This window comes from Athalia rosae, chromosome 2 (assembly GCF_917208135.1).
Source record: "Athalia rosae chromosome 2, iyAthRosa1.1, whole genome shotgun sequence".
NCBI classification, from domain to species: domain Eukaryota; kingdom Metazoa; phylum Arthropoda; class Insecta; order Hymenoptera; family Athaliidae; genus Athalia; species Athalia rosae.
In genome coordinates, this window is record NC_064027.1 from 534739 (window position 1) to 551303 (window position 16565).

General features: G+C 39.7%; 9 protein-coding genes across 9 annotated transcripts in view; 5 read left to right on the forward strand and 4 right to left on the reverse strand.

Moving 5' to 3' along the window:
* Positions 1–1082, forward strand: part of LOC105691506 (polypeptide N-acetylgalactosaminyltransferase 2) — a 126164-nt gene extending 125082 nt beyond the window's left edge. The window contains exons 8-10 of the mRNA XM_012410026.3: positions 45–264; positions 337–547; positions 624–1082. Of these exons, the coding sequence (XP_012265449.2) occupies positions 45–264; positions 337–547; positions 624–893 (701 nt within the window). The 3' untranslated portion in view covers positions 894–1082. The remainder of the gene's footprint in view (positions 1–44; positions 265–336; positions 548–623) is intronic.
* Positions 1083–3309: 2227 nt separating this feature from the next.
* Positions 3310–5281, reverse strand: LOC105691507 (KRR1 small subunit processome component homolog). The gene has a single exon (XM_012410027.3). It carries the CDS (start codon positions 5088–5090, stop codon positions 4062–4064), a length of 1029 nt encoding a protein of 342 aa, XP_012265450.2. The 5' UTR covers positions 5091–5281; the 3' UTR covers positions 3310–4061.
* A 155-nt stretch (positions 5282–5436) lies between these two features.
* LOC105691445 (trafficking protein particle complex subunit 12) lies at positions 5437–7296 on the forward strand. Its single transcript, XM_012409915.3, has one exon. It carries the CDS (start codon positions 5596–5598, stop codon positions 7180–7182), a length of 1587 nt encoding a protein of 528 aa, XP_012265338.2. The 5' UTR covers positions 5437–5595; the 3' UTR covers positions 7183–7296.
* On the reverse strand, positions 7178–7819 carry LOC105691456 (histone H2B). The gene has a single exon (XM_012409928.2). It carries the CDS (start codon positions 7790–7792, stop codon positions 7421–7423), a length of 372 nt encoding a protein of 123 aa, XP_012265351.1. The 5' UTR covers positions 7793–7819; the 3' UTR covers positions 7178–7420.
* Positions 7820–8016: 197 nt separating this feature from the next.
* Positions 8017–8489, forward strand: LOC105691448 (histone H2A). Its single transcript, XM_012409918.3, has one exon. The coding sequence runs from the start codon at positions 8064–8066 to the stop codon at positions 8436–8438; it is 375 nt and encodes a 124-aa protein (XP_012265341.1). The 5' UTR covers positions 8017–8063; the 3' UTR covers positions 8439–8489.
* A 570-nt stretch (positions 8490–9059) lies between these two features.
* On the reverse strand, positions 9060–10032 carry LOC105691430 (histone H4). Its single transcript, XM_012409891.2, has 2 exons — positions 9780–10032; positions 9060–9632 (listed from the first exon to the last, which is right to left on the reverse strand). The coding sequence occupies exons 1-2, from the start codon at positions 9957–9959 to the stop codon at positions 9501–9503; spliced, it is 312 nt and encodes a 103-aa protein (XP_012265314.1). The 5' UTR covers positions 9960–10032; the 3' UTR covers positions 9060–9500.
* Positions 10033–10102: 70 nt separating this feature from the next.
* On the forward strand, positions 10103–10990 carry LOC105691463 (histone H3). Its single transcript, XM_012409934.3, has one exon. The coding sequence runs from the start codon at positions 10227–10229 to the stop codon at positions 10635–10637; it is 411 nt and encodes a 136-aa protein (XP_012265357.1). The 5' UTR covers positions 10103–10226; the 3' UTR covers positions 10638–10990.
* Positions 10991–11067: 77 nt separating this feature from the next.
* LOC105691459 (late histone H1-like) lies at positions 11068–12693 on the reverse strand. The gene has a single exon (XM_012409931.3). It carries the CDS (start codon positions 11974–11976, stop codon positions 11281–11283), a length of 696 nt encoding a protein of 231 aa, XP_012265354.2. The 5' UTR covers positions 11977–12693; the 3' UTR covers positions 11068–11280.
* A 1540-nt stretch (positions 12694–14233) lies between these two features.
* On the forward strand, positions 14234–16356 carry LOC105691454 (serine/threonine-protein phosphatase 2A regulatory subunit B'' subunit gamma-like). The gene is made up of 7 exons (XM_012409923.3): positions 14234–14394; positions 14504–14637; positions 14730–15116; positions 15200–15525; positions 15620–15833; positions 15930–16057; positions 16134–16356. Exons 1-7 carry the CDS (start codon positions 14349–14351, stop codon positions 16243–16245), a joined length of 1347 nt encoding a protein of 448 aa, XP_012265346.1. The 5' UTR covers positions 14234–14348; the 3' UTR covers positions 16246–16356.
* Positions 16357–16565: the final 209 nt, after the last annotated feature.

Sequence of the window (16565 nt, forward strand, 5' to 3'; positions counted from 1 at the left end):
TCCACCCACGAGAATCCTCAATTATCCAATCGTCCATTCCGCAGAAATATCATTCCGTGTATGGCAATGCGGTGGTAGTTTGGAAATAATTCCATGCTCGAGAGTCGGACACGTATTTCGTAAACGCCATCCTTATTCCTTCCCTGGTGGAAGCGGGAATGTTTTTGCAAGAAATACGCGACGCGCTGCCGAAGTTTGGATGGACGACTACAAGCAATATTACTACAACGCCGTCCCATTGGCGAGGAACATACCCTACGGAAAGTGAGAATTTCAATGATCTCTCATTATTTTAGCGCACCTTTCGAATTTTGAGACCGTAAATTCAATTTTCAGCATTCAAGACCGCCTGGATCTGAAAAGAAATCTTCACTGCAAGCCATTTAGCTGGTATCTGAAGAATGTTTATCCAGAATTAGCTATTCCCACTAGCGAAGGGGGTCCTGGAGGTTCTTTGAAACAGGGATCGACGTGTATGGATAGCATGGGGCATCTGCTAGACGGAAACGTTGGACTTTACCCTTGTCACGACACGGGTGGTAATCAGGCACGTACCAAGAATAATCTAATTTCGTTTGACCTTAGAGACTACCGTTTGCTGATTTTTTGAAATTTCATTCCAGGAATGGGGCCTGACGAAAGATGGATTGATAAAGCATCACGATCTTTGCCTAACATTGCCGGTTTACGCCAAGGGAACTACCCTTTTGATGCAAATATGTGATGGAAGTGAGAATCAAAAATGGCGTCATTTGGAAGGCGGTCTTATACGGCATACTCGGATACCGGTTTGCGTTGACTCCAGATACCACGCACAAAGAGGTATTACGGCTGAAAAATGCGATTCCAGTGCGGAAACGCAGAGATGGCACCTCTACAATCACAATCACTAACCTGGACTGGAATTCTAATAATAATTTATTGATTGATTATCTGTGTAATAAGATAATTGAGGGACGGAGTGAGCAACGAACGTCCGATTGCGAAATTATATTAATTCGCGTATGGCACTAAAGAATTATTATTACAATCGTTGATACTGTTTTACCATAGGTGAAGAAGTTTTCGTGATCATATGGAAAGAATTAGGCGTAAGAGACAGAGGAAAGACCGATGGTAAACGGAGAAATTTTCGACTGGTTTTTTCTCAATTTTTTCCTATAGTTTACAAAAAATGACACGTTTCATTCAAGTATCGCGTGAAGGGCAGCCTTGTTCCACGTGTATCGCGTACATTTTTTTTTCTTAATACTCCAATTCTAGAGTTAGCTCATAAATACACGCCAACGGATTGTAAGGGAGAGAGACTGAAATAGTTCTCGGGCGAGAAAACCTAGAAGCCAAACCTGAGATTCGAGCATATTGTTATCGTCGGTTCCTTTGGCTTGTCCATGACAAAGCGGTATATGTATATCATCACTTTCGTTGTGTTCTTTCGTTACATCATCAATGTGTTCCACAAACAAACAAAAAATTACATTCCTATTAAAATTGTTCGGATTTGTTTCAGCAATTTGTATTCCACGAAAAATTACGAATTGTTAATAATTGAACTATTAATCGATGATTATTGAATCTTATTGCTAGTCTGAAATTGTTAGCGATTCATAAGTATCGTTTCTGATATCACGTCGTACTGCGATGTCGACAATTGTCACATCAAAATAATTGTAATTTAGAAAGATTAGGTGACTGTAAATGTTATTATTGCTACTATTATTATTACTATCACTATTCAATTTGGTTACATTTTCAAATACTCACGCCCGACGATCAATAAGTGCTTTTTGAATTTCGGATTAATGTCGTACTGTATAAATGAATCATGACGAGATCGGTGGAATCGGGCGGGATAAATATAACTACTAAATGCATACAGTGGTATATAGCTGAAGTGAAAATACATTAATCAAGCGTATGATTATGATAGTGTACAGTTAATTACACTTAATATTATCCGCGAGAGAAGCAGCTACAAAATTATATAGCCTGTTAGATCTGGAAAAAGTTAAATCTATTGTTCAATAAACTATAGTTAATCATAATATTCAAGGAGTTGTGCGTAGGGTTAAATATGACGAAACATTGAGAGTGCCAAAAAAAGTTTAAAAATGAAACACAAACGAGAAGGGAACATCTGTTGGGCGTAGATAATAAGATATGAAAATATAATCGATTATACAAATCTTCCACAGCAAATAAATCTAGATAAAATGATAAGGATTCATGTCTTCGAAATGATCGGAGTATCAAAAATGTAAATATCTTAAGAGAATGTAGTCGTAACCATCATAATGACGTTGCTTACTTGTTTTAATAATAAGATTATTATTTCAGGACTGTGATTATTAACACGAGATCAAAAGTGAGCTATAATAATTCTTTCGTCAAGAAATTGTGAAGAGAAGAATGTTTCAAATTTAGATTTTCTATTCTTCGACGATGTATCATCGACAAAGGATTTTTACTTTTATTTCTTTGTTGTATTTTATTTTCATTTTTCATTGCGTTAGATCTATTCAAACATTAACATCACAAATATTTCTTGTGTACCGATAAATCGCGATCGGCCGATGTCGCGTAGTCAATTATAATAAGTTTTACAATAAGTCTGTGTTATCTAATTTAATCAGATGTTCCCATAGTTAAATCTTTGATTCTGTTCAACTATATGCAATAACTCCAATAGCGAAAACGGTTGTAGATTATTTTATAAAGCCAATGGAGACACAATTTATCAGCACAGAGACAGTGCGATCTTTATTTTTCTAATAAATTATATTTTTACTTGGTTGTGTGAATGGAAAATATAGGCTAATGAATAAAAATTAGTAATAACAATTTTTAAACTGTAAGCGAACCCATAATATATTCATTGACGAAAAGAAACCTATAAGCTGATAATCTTTTGTAATAATATTTCGACAGCTGAGCTGCTGAAGGTCTATCGATCTAGGCTTTTGTATTATAAACTCTACTCTTTTGCACTTGATTGCTACGGTTGATTGGAGCTACAATCCAGTTATTTATTTGACAATTTTCTCGACAATTATCATAATCGGACTTAGGCTTTACATATGATAAAAACTTGTTACATATTCATGAATAAACACGATATATGCGTACGTAATAGACAAAAATAAGACAGTAATTCTAAGATCCTCAATATTTGAGATAATCTACTCTCGTTTTGCTTGGGTTCAATTTATGTTGTTATAAGTAACATTTAAAAAATCTTGAAAACTCGATTGTGTTTCTGTAGACACAGACACAATGAAAATATACATATAAATAAATTATGAATCAATATCGTAATCAACTGCTGTACATAATAGTTATATTATTATTCACATTATATGAATACATTACACAAAGAATAAAGCAAAAAAAAGACCTCGTACTTCCGCAACTTTAGAATGTAAGATGAAAAACTGTAACACGAAATAATCTTATAATAGAAAGTTGACAGTCAATGATAAAATTCATGTAACCAGTCCATTTGAATGGCTATCTATTTGATATCAAGTAAGGAAATAATAGTGATGGACTATAAATGAAAGATTACACCGGTCAAAACTGAAATAGAAATCACTCAACAAATTGAGCACTAGACTAGGAAATTTCAACACAGTAAATCAAATAAAACGAATGAGTAGATTGACAATAATAAAACAAAATTTCAAGTGATTCATCCGCTACAATTTTTTAGAAAAATTGGAAGGCCAGATATCCAACAAACGGCTGGTGTCATCATTCAGTTGTGAATTTCTACCCAACAAATAAATCATACGCTAGTGTTTTATGTATTACTCCACACTTTGTATTGTATTATAATGATGAATGTATATTGAGAAAAACAAAAAATATGCTAATTATAATATAGAAAAAATTTTTTTTAATAAAATCAGGATGTTTTCCAACAATTTCTTTTATTATTGCCACTAGCAATGAAACTCAGTCCACATGCCAAATGGAAATGTATGTACACTACACTACTTGCCAGTAAATGTCGGTAGAATTCAATGTTTAATCTTAACATTTGGACAAAAATCATATAACAGTTAAATAGCAGCCTCACGTTTTTTGAACCCTGTTTTAACTTTTCTTTTAAACTCTTCAATATTGATATCATTTCTTTGGCCAGTCTTTTTGAGTTGTGGTTTTTCCTCAGGAGCAACAAATGCCTGTGCTCTTTTTTCAACTCTCTTCTTTGCTGCCTCCTCATGTCTTGTTTCTTGCTCTTTGCGTTTCTTAGCCTGTTTTTGTTCTTCTTTGAGAAAGAATTCTCCAGAAGCAAGCTGCTTGTCAATTTTGCTTTCTGTCTGAGCAGGTGGAAAGGGAGTATATTCCTTCTTAGTCTTTTTATTTTTGGGCTGTTTTCTCTTGCTGACATTTTTACTACTGAATTTAGGCAAAAACCTCTCCCAATTTTCGTTTTTCAATTTTGGGTCCTTAGCCAGTTCTCTTTTAATCATCAAAGCCTTGATGTTATAAATGGGATGAATGTTCTTCATTGTATCTTCACAAATTCGACGAACTTGTTGCAATCCTTTGTAGGGTCCTAAAGCCGCGACAGTTTGCCCTTGAACCAATACATAACAATTCGTCAACAACTCGATTGACTTCAATGTGCATCCATTGGGCCCAATGAGCCGTTGTCTACGCTTAACAAATTTTTCTTTATTTCTGACGAGAGATGAGATTTTAATTATGTCTGCACCAATCTCATCTTGTAATACTCTGACTGCTTGTTCAAAGGGCACTGATCTAGACATCAGTTTTATCATATCTCTTGCTTTGATGATGATGTAGGGATCCCAGGTTGCACGTGTCGTTTTAACAGTCATGCTACCTTCAATAAGATCTAATTCCGCCTTAATTCCATGTTCAGTGAAGGCCTTTTGGACTAGCGGCCAGCATTGTTTCAAGTACTGTTCTCTATATTTTGGGAACAACGTTGCAAACGAACTCTCTTCTAAAAGACGATGAGGGTTATCCTTTTGTTTAAATTCTGGGACTTTCAAAGACCACGCGTCATCTACTGGACCCATACGCGATGGTAATCCATGTTCATTGTCTGAGTCACTCATTGTTATTGACTTGAGTTAAATTTAATAGTATGTAAAACAAGACAGACGTTCTTTTACACTGATATACTCACGCTATTACGATAGATGTAAACACGTGTATTGCGAACACATTCGAGCTGAAGTATTGTGAGGTTATTCCGTTCGGTTACCCATAGTTAACTCGAGGTATACTAATCTTCAGTCAACGCTCGAGGTAGACCGGTAGAATCCATGGGTAGAATCGATAAGTGTGTAAGCGGTTTCTACTTTACCTACCCCATCTACTTCTAACACGCAATCACGAGTCTAATCTTGTTGTTAGTTATTAATGTTCGGTATAGTAGCAGCACCTCTTCTCGTATCCCAGAACCGAACAGCTGATATTGACGCGAGTCCGTGTGTTGCTTTCGAGACAACAAGTGCAGCTCCAGTGTTGATCTCCAAGTTGAGCGGGGATAATGAGTAGATACAGTATTCTATATTAACGTGAAAAACGATTCCCGTATGAATAAAAGCGAATACAGACATGGCAGAAAATAGCTCGCTGTTCCAGTTATCCGATAACCTCTCCGTGCTCTCCGATGACTCGAAACCCCCGGACACTGGCTTAGGACGTTACTTCAGTAATACAACCCACACAATATTTGACGAAATTGTCCCATCTGCAAACCAGGAAGCGATTCAAAAACCTTCGGTATCTGCCAGTCCTCGGCCTGCGTTTGACTCATTTCTTACCTGTACTCCAGCAAACAACTTTCACGATGACAGTATATTGGAAAACTCAGAACAAGTATCAGACCATGTCACAGCTAGCGATGTTCACAGGGATGCCTGGATTCCATCAGACCAAACAAGAAAGGTCTTGGCTTCAATAGCAACGTCAACACCTGGTAGTAATTTTCCAGATCGAGAAAATCTAACCATGCCTGGATTGACGCTCCAGGGAGATTTGACTGATGCGATCAAAGAAGCCTCAATTCACTTTCTCGGTGAGGACGAAAATATTCACCGAAATGTTTTGACTGTGTCTGACGTTACTCAGGATGAACGTGGTTTAAGAAACTTGATTCAGGCTGGGTGTTATCGAGCAGCTATCAACCTGACTGGAAGATTGCTTGGTATTTATGGTCAAGGATTTGGAAAGATTAATTATCCCAGTAAACACACACCCCATTCCCTGCAGCTATGGTTTACAAGGCTTGCACTTCTGGCTAAATTAAAGCACGTGGAAGTTTTGGAAAATGAGTCTAAGCCTTTTGGAAATTTAGATAAACCCGATATGTTCTTTACATTCTACCCAGAACTCTATGGAACTAAACCTGGATCCATGGCCTGTTTTGCATTCAGATTACTTCTTGCAGAAATACCAGCATACTGTAACAAGCCAAAACTGGCTCTAGACAATTTATATAAGGTCCTGGCAACTGTAAGGCAGATCGTAAAAAACTTGAAAATGGGATTGGGAGAGGATGGTGGACGAGATGGTGGACACCTGAAATTTACAACTACGGAGAGGGATGATGCCATCAGATTGTGGATTGGCAGACAATCCAGAGTGCTGATTTCCATCGTCAACTGTGCTTTAACCCTAAAGAATTATATTTTGGCTGTTGATATCCTGGAAGCCTTGAGTGAGAACAATGATTGGAGTCTGGAACAAAAGCAAATACTAAAGTCTGCTATTGGAAGAGTGCTTCTTTTGCTTGGGGATGTCTCTGCTGCCGAAAAACAGTTTGCAGTTGGCAAAGATGTTTCAACTGCCAGAGAATTAACTGACAGAGGCCTGATGGCTGTTGCTCAAAACGCATTCCAAGAAGCTTATAGTTGCTTCAAAAAGGCATCTACTCTAGAACCAGCCAATATTATGTTAATTAATAATATGGCTGTCTGCCTGCTGTACAACGGACAACTTCAAGCAGCTGTTCACCTCCTGGAAAGTGCTGTCATACGAAATCCATCCAAAGGATTACAAGAGGCATTGCTATTAAACATTTGTACTTTGTATGAATTACATACCACACATAGTATGCAGCCTAAATTACACCTACTGAGGCAATTAAACAGGTACAAAGGAGATGCTATAGGTGTGCAATGTTTAAAATTAACACTCTGATGTTAAGTATGTAATTAATTAAAATTAATTTGGTATACAATATTGTTTTCCAGTTGTAACTAATTCATTGTAAGTATTGCGAAACTGAATAAATGCTGGAATATTAAACATAAATCAATTCAAGTACCCATGTATCGAATCTTGGCTCTGGACATTTTATTGTAGCTTCAGATTGTTCTCTTATCTTGGATAGAACTAGTGGCCCTGAAAAGGACCGATAGTCGGACGAATCCGATGCTCACTTAGAGCTGGTGTACTTAGTGACAGCCTTGGTGCCTTCACTGACAGCGTGCTTGGCCAACTCTCCAGGAAGCAAGAGTCTGACGGCAGTCTGGATTTCCCGGGAAGTGATGGTCGATCTCTTGTTGTAGTGCGCGAGACGAGAAGATTCGGCAGCAATACGTTCGAAGATATCGTTGACGAAACTGTTCATGATGCTCATCGCTTTACTGGAAATACCAGTGTCAGGGTGCACCTGCTTCAATACCTTGTAGATGTAAATAGCGTAACTCTCCTTCCTCTTACGCTTCTTCTTCTTGTCACCCTTAGTGATGTTTTTCTGGGCTTTCCCAGCCTTCTTCGCAGCTTTGCCACTAGTTTTAGGAGGCATTGTTCCAATGAGTGAATCTGAGATCCCACCGCTGGTTCACCGTGTGCATAATGACCGAGCGCGTGCTCTTATATACGGTGAGGAAATTTTAGTGCCGAACCAATCAGAGAACGCCGCACGTATTAAGGGTGGGTGCAATGCGCGTAGTACGATGCGCCATTGGGTTTTAGTGCGAGTATAAATACGTAGCTCTGGCAGGTACGTTCATTCACGCTACGGTCACTGAAGAGGCCTGATCTACTGAAATTGCATTTATTCTTTACCAAACATAATGTCTGGCCGCGGGAAGGGGGGTAAAGTCAAGGGTAAAGCCAAGTCACGGTCAAGCCGAGCAGGACTTCAGTTCCCTGTTGGTCGGATTCACCGACTTTTGCGTAAGGGCAATTACGCTGAACGAGTTGGAGCTGGGGCTCCAGTCTATCTAGCTGCTGTCATGGAATATTTGGCTGCTGAAGTATTGGAACTGGCAGGGAATGCGGCACGTGATAACAAAAAAACCAGAATCATTCCACGACACTTGCAACTGGCTATCCGCAATGACGAAGAATTGAACAAACTGCTCTCTGGAGTCACGATTGCCCAAGGTGGTGTTCTCCCAAACATTCAGGCTGTACTCTTACCCAAGAAGACCGAGAAGAAAGCTTAAATCTTCAACGCGTCCTAAATTTACATAATCGGCCCTTTTCAGGGCCACCAATATATATCTGGCCTAATGATCGAACTACTCAAGCACTAAGCATGTGTGTTGCTATTGTAAAATTATGTTAGTACAGTACCGATGTAATGTGATGTGCACTATTGTGCCAACAGTTGCACCCGTTTAGAGATATCCGACCTTAAATGCATTGAACAGATTAATAGCGGGACTTGAATTGTTCATGATACTAACGTCGACCAAGCTAACCCCAGTGAGAGGACGCTAATAAAAAGTCGACATTATGAACACGTATGTATAAGTGTACGTTGATGCTGCGGGCTTCCATTTTGCGTACTCGACGACCAACTCCCCTCGCTAGTCCTTGCAAAATGACGTATGATTTTGAAGCAAAGCGCATCCACTTTAGTACTTTGGCGGGATTTTGCAACAATCTCTGCATCTTTTAAAATTCCGTTAATTTTGAATTATCACATCGAATCCTCGCATTCGCGTTCATGTCTAGATTTAATCGTGGCATGGACTGTGGGATGCTAGGTACCAATAACAGACCCAGGAAACCGATGCGCATGCGTTCGGCCGCAAAGTCAATGAACTTCCAACGTAAAAATATAGTTCTATTGGCTTTTATATTTCACCCTTCAAAGATCTTCAACGCATTTCGTAGTCATGATTGCTGAAATCTAGCCTTGGACCGGAGGATTCAAATAGCACCAAATCATTACAATATCAATTATTTTTTACAACCGTCATAATCTATTGCCCTAGGACACCATCATACGAAGGTGCGCGGAAATCGTACTCTAGCACGATGAATTCCACCAACTTTGGCAGGAGTCAGATTTAAGTGACCAGGAGAGACGACAATAATGCTTATCACCTTTGTGGAACATTGAAACATAGAAGAGACATTCAAATAGAAATTGATAGCATTATCGTACGAGCCCAATTGTTCTCTGTTAGAATTGATTCGTGGCCCTGAAAAGGGCCGATTGAACGTTGATGCTGTTGTTGAACTACTGCTGGGGCTATAGCTGCTCAAAAACACGTCATTTAACCTCCGAATCCGTAAAGGGTGCGGCCTTGACGCTTCAGGGCGTAGACGACGTCCATTGCAGTTACGGTTTTCCTCTTGGCGTGTTCGGTGTAGGTGACAGCGTCTCTGATGACGTTTTCAAGGAACACCTGTAACAAATTCGTCACATAAAGCAACCAACTCTTCATCCAGAGACTTAACATCTCGAGATCAATCTAGTTATTCTTCAATCCTATGGATCCCGGGAGATACGATCGTAAACGAATAGCACAAGTCAGATTAGGCTGACTACATACCTTGAGCACACCACGAGTTTCCTCATAGATTAATCCGGAAATACGTTTAACTCCGCCACGACGAGCCAGACGGCGAATGGCCGGCTTTGTTATACCCTGGATGTTATCACGCAACACCTTCCTGTGCCGCTTTGCTCCTCCCTTTCCCAATCCCTTTCCTCCCTTACCGCGACCAGTCATAGTAGAGTAGAATTAGGAATTTAAGATCAACTGTTACACAATATCGTAAGTCACGCAACTCGGGCGACTGAATACGGGGAGTAACGCGTTGGGGGTTTATATACCCCCTGAGGATGCACTCCCCACCATAATTTCGAGAACCAATCGACGTACTGCGTCAGGCACGACTGGTGTATATAAGCCGAACCGTCGCTGTGACCAGGCATTCGTGCTATAAATTTTCTGCGGTCCGGAAATCATCACGTATATCTCTGGCATATCGTTGGAATGGCTCGTACCAAGCAAACAGCTCGAAAATCTACCGGTGGCAAAGCCCCGCGCAAGCAACTTGCAACCAAAGCGGCTAGGAAGAGTGCCCCAGCTACTGGAGGCGTGAAGAAGCCTCATCGTTATCGTCCTGGAACCGTCGCTCTTCGTGAAATTCGGCGTTATCAGAAGAGTACTGAACTACTGATTCGTAAATTACCCTTCCAACGCCTTGTCCGTGAAATTGCTCAAGACTTCAAGACAGATTTACGTTTCCAAAGTTCGGCAGTCATGGCTTTACAGGAAGCTAGCGAAGCCTACTTGGTTGGTCTATTCGAAGATACCAATTTATGTGCAATTCACGCCAAACGGGTTACCATCATGCCCAAGGACATTCAACTAGCCCGTCGTATCCGTGGCGAACGTGCTTGAATCGCTTTGACTTACAACAGCAAACGGCCCTTTTCAGGGCCACAAAATGAACTCATTGCAAAGAATTTTGTGGTATTAGCTCGATCGTGTTTCATAGTTTCGATTCCTACAATACATGGGTCACCAAAACCAGATTGTCGCTAGGAATACCTACCCAGAGCTCCGCCACTGGCAAGCAAGTAGTAACGTCATTCGATAGTGAATAAGTAACCTGTCTGTCCTGTCCTATGGTAGCTCCAAACAAGTAGTAAATTGTTGCCGGCTTATGAAGAGACCTCTGCGGGAATTGGTAAAGTACCAAATAATCAGATGGACGTTCCTAAGGAATAAATTCGGCCCTGCGCTTCTGGCAATACCCGTAAAATTTCATAATTAGGTGCATGCTTGCTGAGAACGATAGCTGGATCACCAAAATTTCTGACCGCCTGGATTCAGTGTTGGATGTATGATTTAATCCGATATTCGAATCAGGTATGTTCTATGTAAAGTGAACAGGATATTTGTGGATGAAAAATGAGGAATGATCGAACAGGCAAGCTTTACACACATCCAATTCTTTGGCATTGAATTCAATTGGTGGCCCTGATAAGGGCCGTTGAAGATTTTTCCTGTTGCTCTATTGCTCTGGGTCGGTGCCGATTATTTACTTTCTTCTTGGCGATGTAGTCTTCTTTGTTGCTGGTTTTGCAGTTTTGGGAGCTGCAGCTGCCTTTTTCGGTTTGGGTGCCTTGGGTTTGCGAGTTGGTATTTTGGTAGCTTTCTTCGCCTTGGAGGGGGCTTTTACTTTGGGTGATTTTGGGGCTACAGTTTTGATGGGTTTGCGTTTCTCCGCAGCAGAGGCGGGCTTCTTTACGATAGCGGCTTTTTTGGTGGCTACAATAGGCTTTTTCGGGCTCTTTGGAACGGGTACAGTTTTTTTTGACGCAGCAGGTTTCGGTGCGGCACGTTGTACTTTCGGCTGTGGCTGTGTGCTGTTGACATTTTTTCCATTGGCAATTTTGAACGAACCGGAGGCTCCCTTGCCCTTGGTCTGGACTAGGAGACCGTTGGTGACCGCAGATTTCAAATACTTCTTTATGAACGATGCTTGCTTCTCCGCGTCTATTTTGTATGTGGCAGCAACGTACTTCTTGATGGCCTGAAGAGAAGATCCACCACGTTCTTTCAAAGATGCTATAGCTGCGTTCACCATTTCCGATGTACGAGGGTGAGCTGGCTTGACACGAGGTTTCTTTGATTTTGGCGATGCTGCAGTTTTTTTCGCTGGAACGGCCTGAACAGCTGGAGTGTTCGCCGCTGGGCTGGCTACGGCGGCAGGCGAAGCAACTTTGTCTCCCATTTTCGCAGATATAGATGGAAGATGATAAAATTTCGAGAGTCTTATACTTAAATTCAACAAATCGATAGATAGAAAAATCGCAAGTTCAATGTTTACTGTTGAAAGTGCAATGTACACCGTCTTAGCAGCAGTTGAGGAATACTCATCAAAATTCTGAGCAACACTTTGCTAGTATAGGCAAGCGCGGACCATGGAGAGAGACCTCGCGCGCGTTTCACGCAGGGCGCTCACCGCCGATCGCGCACACGACACTGACTGAACGGTATTCCGTCAGGAATTCTGCAATTAGAAATAAACATTCATTGACCTCAGGTCATCACTAGGTACTACAGACTATGATCTATCTGATTCATAAACTTTCCGAATGATTGAGTCTGCGGATATCCCGAAAAAATCAGTCTCCGCGAAGCGTGCGCTTGACACCTTGGACGCTCCGAGTGACGGTCATCCTGATCCTGACCTGGGAGAGCTTAGTAAAGACGATTTTGATAAATATTGTCAAAGTCTAAGCTTCGTTGTATGTCAATACAAAGAATTACCCATCCAGAATCACTGGGGGCTCTAATAATGCCCCTCAAAGTTTGCGCGGTCGCGACTAAGTTTATGAGCTTTGCGTTCTACAAGCGGATTGCTACTTCCAACCCGGTTGCAGCATCGACTGACGTCAACCTCCTTACCGAGATTGAAAAATGACAGTTTATTTTTCAATAATTTAGACCTTTAACGGAAATCGATTGATTCAGGAGCGGCCACGATTCCTTCAAATTCCACTCTTCGATGAAATTTCGACATTAACGGAATGTCAAGAATAGTTCCAGTAGAAAAATTCATGAATAGGGTTTTAGAATTGACTGCACAAATCGGTCGAGCGAAAATACCTGTGTATTCGATTTTCAACAATCAAGGTAGCCAAGATGTCGACTTTTTTCATTTTCATCGATAATGCCGAAAAAGTGATTTGAAGCTTTACTAATCCAATCAATGTACGTCGCAAGATTTGTCATTGTACAATATAGGGTGTGCGCATCAATGATCAAACAACAAATGAATGGAAATGAATTTGTGGAATTATGTAATGGAATAAAAATTGGTTCTGGAAAAAAGAATTTGAAATTGTTTTTATCAATCGACACCTTCACTAAGAACAAGATGCAGAACCAAAATGAAAGTCGACGAGTAGTAATTAATATATCCTTATGACTCTTCGACTCATATTATCCATGTACATCACACTTTTCCAACCGGTACATCGAAAGACCGGATATGCTAGATGATTCCACCTGACCTGAATTCTGAAGCTGCAGCTAGCCCTTCAATTTCATTGAATTCGGTCCTTCATAATCTGAGTTACGCCGATGCCGTCTGACCTTGGTCTAGAATTTTCGTCTCGTCTCGCAATTAAATACATATTAGAGTTCAATGTTTTATTTTCACCAATCATGAATTCAGCGGGGAACATTCGATATTGAATAACACATGGTCGTGCTGTTCGAGTGAAGAAAATTGTAACCCATATGATAATGAGCGGGGTATAATCATATACGCGTAATAAACGCTTGAACATGCAATCACTCTTTATCTCGTTTTCACTATGAATTTGAAAAAAAGGGGATATGTTTTCACTTTTAGGGTTGTATCATTAAAAAATTAAATGCTAAATATTTCGAAGCAGTCTTGGAAAACTTTTAAAAATTCTTGAAAAATGTTACAAGAATTTTTTCGCATCCGTTGAAGAAATAATTATTATCAATACTATATAGAGGTGGGTAAAACTCGTCGATAACGTGATTGTCCAAGTGGAACGTTTCCATCCGATAATAATTATGGCTGAAAAACTTTGGTGCATGGCTGCATGTAGGTCATAAAATAATATAATAACTTATGTGAAAATAGCATCTTGGAAATATGATACACATTGGCCCGAATTCACAAGTCGCTTTTAGCTCTTAAAGTGTCTAGCTAACAATAAGTCTTTTGCTCGCAGGAAATTCAATATATAAAAATAGTTGTTAAACATTTTTAGCCCCAAAAGCGACTTGTGAACACGGAACATTGTCTTTACATCAGAAACATTGATTTTGATATTATCCTCTCATTGAATTCTATTTTTTTAAAGTAAAGTACCAACAATGTGACGGCGTTGATTGAAGATTGGTATCAACGGTGTCACTATTTTGCCGGTGTGCATTCAAATCTACCGGAAGTTTGTCTCAATATGGTGAAACCAATCTGTAGAAAGAACTACTATTTGCCTGACACCGTACTGACAGACTAACACCGGTTATGTGGTTATGTTGAAGTTAAGTGCGGGGTCATCTATTGTTTATTGTTTATAAATATTTATAGTGTAGATATTATTTTTTTTAAAACAAATGGATCTTAATGAATTGTTGAGCAAATGTGCATTAGCAAACAAACGTAATGTATTTCACCTCATACTTTGTCGAGAATTCGGGCAAATTATATCAACAATATTTCCGTGTTCATATTAATCGTGTGCTAATTTTGACATTTTTCTAATATACAGCTGACAAGAGGAAGACAGAAGAATTGGAGAAAAAAGAAGATCAATTGTTTCAAAAAATGTATAAAGAGTGGAAGGGTACTAAAGCAGAGGATAAGGATCTAACTTACAAAGTTATTCCCAAATTTTATTTTAAAGTGAGTTGTTTTCTCAACCGGCAAATCGCACAATTTTTTTCGAAATTCATAAAAGTTATTGTCAAAAAGCATTAAATTACCAATCATTTCAGCTCCCAAAAGAAGATGAAATACTGCCACAAAAGTTACGGGAAGAGACGCGTGCCTTATTCCTACAGAAAAGATCTCGCCAACTCCTTGATAATAATGAATTGAAGGCACTTTGGGTCCTCTTGGACAAACATCATAGTCCTCCTCTTTCCGGGGAAGAACAATTAATAAATTATGAAGATTTCAAGAAAGTTGGTGCTCTAGCTGGACTTAAGTGTGCTCCATATTTTACTGCGGTTGTTTTTGCTAAATTGCAACAAGGAGATCCACATGGGCGTATCAGCATCATGGCACTGTTCAACTACGTCATGAGGAAAGTCTGGTTGCATCAAACAAGAATTGGCCTCTCTCTATATGATGTCACCGGTCAAGGATACCTGAGAGAATCCGTATGATTCAGAACTAAATTTTTGTGATCTATCAGATGACTTCTGAGCTTGTCAATTATGAGCGTCACTCTTTTTTTTTCCAGGATCTAGAGAACTATATTCTAGAGTTAATTCCAACCTTACCACAGCTTGAAGGACTGGAAAAGTCATTCCATTCTTTCTATGTTTGTACAGCGGTGCGAAAGTTCCTATTTTTTTTAGATCCACTCAGAACCGGGAGGGTACGAATACAAGATATTTTAGCATGCAGTTTTCTAGATGACCTGTTGGAGTTGCGTGATGAGGATTTGCCTAAAGACTTGCAAGAAGCAAACTGGTTTTCCGCACCATCTGCCTTGAAAGTCTATGGCCAATATCTCAACCTAGATCGGGATCATAATGGCATGCTCAATAAAGAGGAACTTTCCGGGTAATTATGGAGAATACCGATTCGAGGCATTGAAAGAAATAAAAAAAAGTTGAGCTCATATTCACTACAGTAGTTGACCTTTGATTTATTGAAGGTATGGCACAGGGACACTGACTGGAGTCTTTCTGGAGAGAGTATTTCAAGAGTGTTTGACATACGAGGGCGAGATGGACTACAAAACCTACCTCGACTTCGTTCTCGCATTGGAAAACCGTCATGAGCCACAAAGTTTACACTATCTCTTTCGTATTCTCGATATCAACAACCGTGGATATCTCGATACGTTTTGTCTCAACTACTTTTTTCGGGTGAGTTGATGATTGCTAAACACGAAAAGATTTGAGAAGATAATATCATCAGTTCCGTGATGTGTAATACTGGAATTTCTCCATATCCTGATCCAGGCGATCCAGGAGCAAATGACAATGCACGGGCAAGAACCTGTCAGTTTTGAGGATGTGAAGGATGAAATATTTGACATGGTCAAACCACTGGACCCCTGTAGAATAACTTTACAGGACCTTTTATCCTGGTAACATAGTCAATTATTGCGTTCATTGATTACAATTTCACTGCATTATCGATTCTTTAATCTATTCTGGTTACAGCGGTCAAGGTGATACAATGGTTAGCATTCTAATCGAATTCCATGGTTTCTGGGCCTACGAAAATCGAGAAGCTATGGCAGCGGACAATGGAGATGAATCTTCGCACGTTTGACAACTTCTTTGATGGAAACTGCAGATCTCTGATCACACTTCTGTAAATTCTCCTCGACCCCTAACGTGTCATTTTTGAGACTGAAATATATGTGATTGATAAAACTTTGAACTTTACCGCAAATAAAACTCATTTTTTGCACGAGCTGGGCTGATATTCTGTAGAGAAAACAAGACGAAATTCTAATAGCAGAGGAGCAGAATTTCATTTTCTTCGATCGTACCTGGAAGTACTGCTCTGGTACAAGTTAGTATATAACACCTTTCGTCAGAAAGTTAGATGATTCACGGCTGATTTGATTTAGTTTGGAATCCCTTCTG

Bases quoted from the DNA above. Each gene is read 5' to 3' on its own strand.
- LOC105691507 (XM_012410027.3), bottom strand. From the start codon at position 5,090: ATGAGTGACTCAGACAATGAACATGGATTACCATCGCGTATGGGTCCA.
- LOC105691445 (XM_012409915.3), top strand. From the start codon at position 5,596: ATGGCAGAAAATAGCTCGCTGTTCCAGTTATCCGATAACCTCTCCGTG.
- LOC105691456 (XM_012409928.2), bottom strand. From the start codon at position 7,792: ATGCCTCCTAAAACTAGTGGCAAAGCTGCGAAGAAGGCTGGGAAAGCC.
- LOC105691448 (XM_012409918.3), top strand. From the start codon at position 8,064: ATGTCTGGCCGCGGGAAGGGGGGTAAAGTCAAGGGTAAAGCCAAGTCA.
- LOC105691430 (XM_012409891.2), bottom strand. From the start codon at position 9,959: ATGACTGGTCGCGGTAAGGGAGGAAAGGGATTGGGAAAGGGAGGAGCA. The intron at 9,633-9,779 runs GTATGTAGTCAG...AATTTGTTACAG, and splicing joins AAACTCGTGGTGTGCTCAAG to GTGTTCCTTGAAAACGTCAT.
- LOC105691463 (XM_012409934.3), top strand. From the start codon at position 10,227: ATGGCTCGTACCAAGCAAACAGCTCGAAAATCTACCGGTGGCAAAGCC.
- LOC105691459 (XM_012409931.3), bottom strand. From the start codon at position 11,976: ATGGGAGACAAAGTTGCTTCGCCTGCCGCCGTAGCCAGCCCAGCGGCG.
- LOC105691454 (XM_012409923.3), top strand. From the start codon at position 14,349: ATGGATCTTAATGAATTGTTGAGCAAATGTGCATTAGCAAACAAAC. The intron at 14,638-14,729 runs GTGAGTTGTTTT...CAATCATTTCAG, and splicing joins TTCCCAAATTTTATTTTAAA to CTCCCAAAAGAAGATGAAAT. The intron at 15,117-15,199 runs GTATGATTCAGA...TTTTTTTTCCAG, and splicing joins AAGGATACCTGAGAGAATCC to GATCTAGAGAACTATATTCT.